The sequence below is a fragment of the Cryptomeria japonica genome, chromosome 7 (genome assembly GCF_030272615.1).
Source record: "Cryptomeria japonica chromosome 7, Sugi_1.0, whole genome shotgun sequence".
Lineage (NCBI taxonomy): Eukaryota > Viridiplantae > Streptophyta > Pinopsida > Cupressales > Cupressaceae > Cryptomeria > Cryptomeria japonica.
The window spans coordinates 759033073-759040092 of NC_081411.1; the positions used below are offsets into that span (position 1 = coordinate 759033073).

The following is a 7020-nucleotide window of genomic DNA, read 5'->3' on the forward strand; positions in this document are numbered from 1 at the left end:
AAAGGGCATGCCACTGCAGTTACTACCTTTGAGTTTCATGGCCTTTGCTGTATTGCCCAAAATAACAGATGTGTTGTCCAAAACAAGGTTATTGCTAGGGGCCATTCTTCAGATTCCTGTAATATAAGTAAAAGTCTATTCTAACAGTTCATTACAAAGAAATATCTTAAGAATACTGTTAATGAATTTTTAAAAATAAATTTGGTTAACATCATTCAGAAGATTTATTTTCTCAACTGTAGAGTTTTTTCTTCAGGCTCTGTTGCATCCCCAGATGTCTAATCTCCAATAGGTTCATACTTTGGGGTTTCAATTCAATGTTGGTGCAAAATTACAGTTCTCAATTGCAAGTTTTCTTTCAGATTGTGATGCATTTTAATGGTCCTAATCTGTTTAATATTCACGTTTACAGGATCTCATAGTAACTGGTGGTGCTGATGCTAATGCTGTTGTATTTGACCCCTCAGCAGGCCAGATCCTTTCTACACTGTCTGGGCACAGCAAACGGGTTTGCTAAAATCCTCCTTTTTTGTTTTTAACTTTTTTCACCTAGTATTTACCAAGTTGTAGATAGTATTTACTTTTTCAGAATTTCACTTCATGAGAATTCTGTTATAACAATGTTTTTGTATGGTATTTTATGCTAGTAAAGATTATGATATATAAAGAATTGCTTTCTTGGTTTGCTTTGTCATATCCAGGTTACCAGTGTAAGATTTGTTCCACGCGATGACCTCTTGCTTACAGCTTCAGCAGATAAGGTTAGTGGGTTTTTTATAAGAAATGCTTAAGTTTTCAATGTATCTAAATTAGAAGCCCATATATTTTTGACAGTATAGCTTTGCTATTTAACTATTCTGATAATATGTGCATCTGAAGTTTTCAGGGGATTTTAATAAGGAACTATTATTTTTTAACTTTTATATTAATAATATAGCTTATAGCCTTTTTAAATATTCTGAAAATATTTGCAAAGGTGTTCGTTTACTTGAGAGGGGTGATCTGCCTGCCATCAAGTCTGTTTTCTCATTATTTAAATGTTTCTTCTCTGATCTGACATAATTAACTTTTATCTGTGTTCCAGTATTTTTTGTAAAAAAGGTTTTGCTATACGTCTTTTTGTAGTTGATATGTTGCAGCTTCATTCTTTCCCATTTTCACTTTACCTCGTAAACAATTGCAGAGAAAATCCAAGATCTATAAGCGCAATAGATATAATGGTGAAACTTGTGTACTGTATCTCTAGGAAACTATTAGTGTGAGTTATTTTTTCTTCCGATTGATGAATTCTGGGCTTGACCAGGCCTAGCCGTTAGGACAACATAAATGGTCTCTCGTACCCAACACTTAGAACATCCACCAAGGACCAACACATCCAAGTTGATCCAACACAACCAAGCTCTTCAGTGAAACAACCAAGTGACAAACTGTTGCATTCCCATGCTCATGAGAGTTTCTTTTTTATGTTCACGTATATTTTTTTTTTTTTTTCTGTTACATATACATGCTAATGAGAGTTCTTTTTTATGTTGATTTATATTTTCCATTTTTTCTGTTACAAATACTTGTAAACTGGGCATGCATTCACCATGTATGTTTGGATTGGACATTTTGTTGTTTATATAGACATGACTGAGATTTTGTTTAATATTATGCCTGAGGTAGAGATGGTAGTTTGGTTTAATAACATAGTGTTAATCATCTTCTGAATTTTTTTTTGTATGGACATGTGAAATGATGATTGGCTGCAGACTGTTCGGATATGGCAAGGAAATGAAGATGGAAACTACAATTGCCGGCATATTTTGAAAGACCATTTATCTGAGGTTTGCCATTTCTTGGTTCTAATGATACGTAACATTTGATTTTTTTAAAAGACATTTATGCCTTTTCTTAACTCATCTTCAGGGCAATCACATTGTTAGGATTCATTCTTACATCCATTTAGATGATTTCTTTTTGTGGGTTTTTTAACTATGTGGAGCATTTTTAATAGTCAAGGCATCATCACTTCAATGATATTTTCTATGAGTGATCATTTCTTCCACGATAATTAAACTCACGTACAATGGTAATGATTGCAAGGCAAAGTTAGTGGTATCTTTATTATTATTGTGTAGCATCATGAGCCCTACAAGCTCTTACATGAAAAAAGTTACAATTTCATAATATTTTCCCCATATTCAATCATCACAAAGCCTCTCTCCCGTTCTCACACCTGACTTTAGCAAATGCATCTATAATGTCTGTATGTTGAATCCATTGTGTATACAGTTCAACTAAATTGTACATTTCAGTTTATAGAAGGTGGCCTAAATTGGATTTGATGTTTGCATGTTAGCTAGAAAGTTTGAGAATGGGCCATCCACCTTTCCTGCATGCTCACACATGAATGAGCATACCATTTACCTTGTGTTTGGGTTTATTTATGTATATGATGCACTGTCCAGTCCGCACTTTTTGATACTGGCATCTAATTTTTTTCCTCATTTTGTGTGTTCCTCAATTTTATCATGGTAGTTATTTGCTATAGGCTCATTACTGTAGAGATTTATATAGATGGGTAGATAGATAAAGAATATGCATTCTGCCATTCTTATGTGCACTTGAACATGGGTAATAAAATGGTATTTTTATCTATATACACATGTATACTATTATAGCCCCTTCACCTTGATCATTATTGCAAATGATTAAAAGTTGATCACAATTACTTGCTTTGAAAAATTAATCATGATTGGCTGTGATCATAGTTGATTGCATTGAACAATCAATTATTTGAACTTAAACTTTCGTAAAGTGTAGTTAAAAGTTTCACGATTAAACCTATTACTGAACTGAAAAGTAAAGACTGCAGTACTATGACAATTTACAAAGAAATGCTTATTGGTTTGTCTTATAAATCTTGGTTTCTTTCACTTGTTTATGTTTTGTGGGTATTTCTTACCTCTATGATGAATCATACTAAATGGGTTTTCAAATATTATTCTTAGCACTGTCAGATGAATAATGGGAATATTTTTGTGTCAGGTTCATGCGGTCACTGTTCATGCAACACATAATTACTTTGTGACAGCTTCGATGGACAAAACCTGGTGCTTTTATGATCTTGCAACTGGTTCATGCCTACAACAGGTATCCCTTTCCTTCCTAAGAGCCTTGGCTTGTACTTATGCGATGGTCTTCATTATGATAAACATAGTATATGTTCTATCATAGCTATATTATCTCAAATTGATCAGTGCTCAGTGGGCATTCTATTGCAAATGTAACGAGAAGCAGGTAACAAACTCTATTTGATATCAGATTGATTAGGCTGGATGTATGGTGCACAGGTTAGTGACGCTTCTTTAGATGATGGATATACATCTGCTTCTTTCCATCCCGATGGTCTCATCCTAGGAACTGGGACTGCAGAATCACTAGTGAGAATTTGGGATGTGAAGACCCAGGTACATGGATTGCATATATATGTCCAATATTTTTGTTTTCTATGGAGTTATACTCTATTAATAGAGTTGTTCTGATAGATATCATACAGGTAACATGCTTTTCTCTAAGTTTACTTAAGCTTTAATCTTTTTATGTAGGCCAATGTTGCAAAGTTTCCTGGGCATACTGGTCCCGTGACTGATATATCATTTTCAGAAAATGGGTATTTCCTTGCGGTATGTGAGATCTGAAGAGTCTGTTTAACAATTGAGTTCTTATAATGTATTTTTGATTTCATGATCAGTTGCGACTAAAATAAGAACAAAGTATGCATTTTTCAAAGTATTCATGCGTTGATATTTGCATTTTGGAACAGTAATTTTTTTTACAGTAAGTGGATGGTGCATGACTAAATTTTGAAGTGCTTGTTTGGTCGTGCATTTTTCATATGAAAATTCATGGGACTGACTGTTTTTGTGGTCTCTCATGCAAAGTGTGTTTGCGTGATCAGTGAGTTTTTGTTAAAAGCAGACTGTTTGATTGTTTATGTAGTGCTTTTTCTTATAGTGTGTGAACTCGGGTCACTTTTAATAGTTTCCATGAGATTAAGAAGATTCCTTTCATCGCATGGATGATTAGAGCTAATCAATTCAGAAGCTGGTGTATATACTCCAACTGGGCCATAAATATGTGGGTGCATCTGACATTAAGTGTCATTGAAGCAAAAATTACAAGAACTGGTACACTTAGTGATACATTGTTAATCATTTACATTTATTGATTGAATAATTTAAAGGATTTCTAATTTTTTCCCTGCATTGCTATTGGAGTGTTTCTCTGTTTAGTTGTCATATTCTTGTACTTTGTTTCTGATATTTATATAACAAACCAAGAGTTTTTGTTGCCATAGAACAGCACCTATAAGAGAAGCAAGGGAGATATTATTTGCCTTTTCTTTGCTTATAAGCTTAGTGTTCTTGCAAATCTGAGATATTTGACTTTACTGTCTTGTTTCGTGAGAATTTCTCTTCTTAAGAAACTTCCTCTGAAAGTAATAACACAAGGCCTTCGTTTGGATGGTGTTTCATAAGTGTGAGTCTTTGTTGCACTTACTGATGTTCTTTTTTGTTTTCTCAATAAAAGGAAAATTTACTAACTGCAGAAAAAACTTGAGCATTGTATAGCTAAATCTACAGGACTATGTAAATACATAAAACAATCTGGCATTTACTTTCTGTCAAGAAATACATAAACCAATCTGGTATTTACTGACTTCCAAGAAATGTATTGTCTTGCTTTTTATTTGTAATCAAGATGCTAACTTTTTTGGTTATCATTGTTAAGATGATGATTTGGTCAATAATGCATGCAGACAGCAGGATATGATGGTGTAAAACTATGGGATTTGCGAAAGCTGAAAAATTTTCGTTCCTTTGCTCCATATGATTCAGATACCCCAACAAATTCAGGTTTGCTAGCTAATGGTTTATAATTGCCTGATGTTTACGTTCAAGATTGGCTGAGGATTGTGCATAAGCTTATTTTCACATCCAATGCAGTGGTAGAATGTAAGAAAGGCAAAAGTTAGTTGAATTATTTTGATGTGTCAAATGACTTTTTTTTTTTCCCTGTAGTGCAATTTGATCATAGTGGCAGCTACCTTGCAATAGGGGGTTCAGACATAAGGTTTGCTTTCCTACTTCAGCAAGAGAACTAAATAAATTGATAACTGAAAATAGTAAAGAGGTGGATGAACAATTTTGATGGAATGGTCGTGGTCTGTTATGTTTCAGGATTTATTTAACTCACTGTTGGTGTGCTATGATAAATATTCTTTTCATGTTATATTTTGACTTTTCATTTAGGTTGTATCGATCCTATGACGTAGTCTCATTATGTTTTATTTTGACTTTTATATAGGGTGTATCAAGTTGCCAGTGTGAAGCAAGATTGGAATTCGATTAAAACGTTTCCTGACTTGTCAGGCACAGGTGCGGATGAGCAAGATATTTTGGAGTCATGTAACATGAGTTGCTCAAAATCTTGATTATGCAAACTAAATTTGCACTAATCACGTTTCTTGATCCTTTTGTTGCTTTCAGGGAAAATTATGTCTGTTCGATTTGGGCCTGATGCAAGCTATTTGGCTGTTGGAACGGGAGATAGAAACCTTAGAATATTTGGTTCTCCAAATGGAGCGAGTGAAACATAGTGCCAAAATATTTGCCTTAATGTGTTGCTCAGAATTTTGAGGAAGCTACTCAAGATTTGAGATCTGAGATCTACAGAATGCAAATCATTTGTACATCAGGCAAAACTTACCTACGACAAATCTTTTGTGCTTGAAGCCCAAGGCAAATCTCCCTGTCCATTCCCATCGATTTTAATCAGACTAATTATTAGATGAGTCTTTCAAGCCGGCTTTTTGTGTGGCCACACAATCGTTAGATGCTGCAGAGTCAAAATTATAAATTTTGGCAACAGTCTTTAGATGCTGTAGAGTCAAAATTATATAAATTATAAATTTTGGCAACAAGTTTATTCTTATTATGAGTTTTACTTAATTCCGAACATATGCATGCCTTGCATATGAACTGTCTCTTATTTCGTGCTTGAAACATCGACAAGTTCTCACCATCCAATTTCAATTAATTTTTATAACACTAATTATTGGCGAGCATTTCAAGCAGGCTGCTTGTGTGGCCAAATTTATACAAAGTACACATTTTAGTCAGGAAACCAAATGGGTGCTTCCATTTGAAATGCCTCTTTTGATGCACTCCTAGCGAAATATGTGGACCGGTTTAGGAAACAAAATCCAAAGATTTTACAACAAAAATAAAGCGACCCCTAGGAGAGACGTCATATCTAAATAATTGGAAATAAATAGTTTCAAGTATGGGTGAAAGTAATGCTCAGCTATTTATGTGGCCAGCTATAACCTAAAGAAGATATTTTCAGCATTTTTGAGTAAAAGTCATTGTATATTCATTCCAACTAGCCTAGAATGTTCTATACAAATTTTACAAAAAGAATAAAAATATATATTTTCAGCATTCTTGAGCAAAACTCATTGTATAATCATTTTAACTAAATAATTTGAAACGGAAAGGGGAAGAAATTGCATTTAGCCTAGAATTTTCTATACAATTTTTACAAAAAGAATAATAACAAATTAAATAACATATTATATTTTTACATTTCAAAACTATGCTGTAAATAACAGTTGTAAATTGCAACAAAATGATATATAGTGATTCTTAAATGTGGAATATTGTTCTCCTTGAAAGTGGAAAACATAAAATGCTGTATATTTTAAAAAATTAATAAAATATTTTAAGAATATGTGACATACCTTTATCCAAGTCCTCGTTCTTGGTGTTTAATATGAATTTGAAGATATTAGATAAAATAAAATGGCTTGAATTTTTTGATCTTAAATCTATGATACGATCCATCTCCGACAAGTAAAATTCAAGATACCCTTTACACCAATTCTTAAAAAACTGGACAGTTTTTATTTTGCATGTATTAAATTTTATTAATTAATAAGAATGGTAATAATGTTCTCATTTTTAATAACTGAAT

The 7020-nt window shown here is 33.1% G+C and overlaps 1 protein-coding gene across 1 annotated transcript in view; it reads left to right on the forward strand.

Moving 5' to 3' along the window:
• The window catches only part of LOC131030051 (pre-mRNA-processing factor 19), a 50829-nt gene extending 44760 nt beyond the window's left edge, over positions 1 to 6069 (forward strand). The window contains exons 9-18 of the mRNA XM_057960732.2: positions 413 to 508; positions 702 to 761; positions 1752 to 1826; positions 3031 to 3135; positions 3336 to 3452; positions 3591 to 3668; positions 4805 to 4901; positions 5067 to 5118; positions 5353 to 5423; positions 5535 to 6069. Coding sequence (XP_057816715.2) covers positions 413 to 508; positions 702 to 761; positions 1752 to 1826; positions 3031 to 3135; positions 3336 to 3452; positions 3591 to 3668; positions 4805 to 4901; positions 5067 to 5118; positions 5353 to 5423; positions 5535 to 5644 — 861 coding nt within the window. The 3' untranslated portion in view covers positions 5645 to 6069. The remainder of the gene's footprint in view (positions 1 to 412; positions 509 to 701; positions 762 to 1751; positions 1827 to 3030; positions 3136 to 3335; positions 3453 to 3590; positions 3669 to 4804; positions 4902 to 5066; positions 5119 to 5352; positions 5424 to 5534) is intronic.
• Positions 6070 to 7020: the final 951 nt, after the last annotated feature.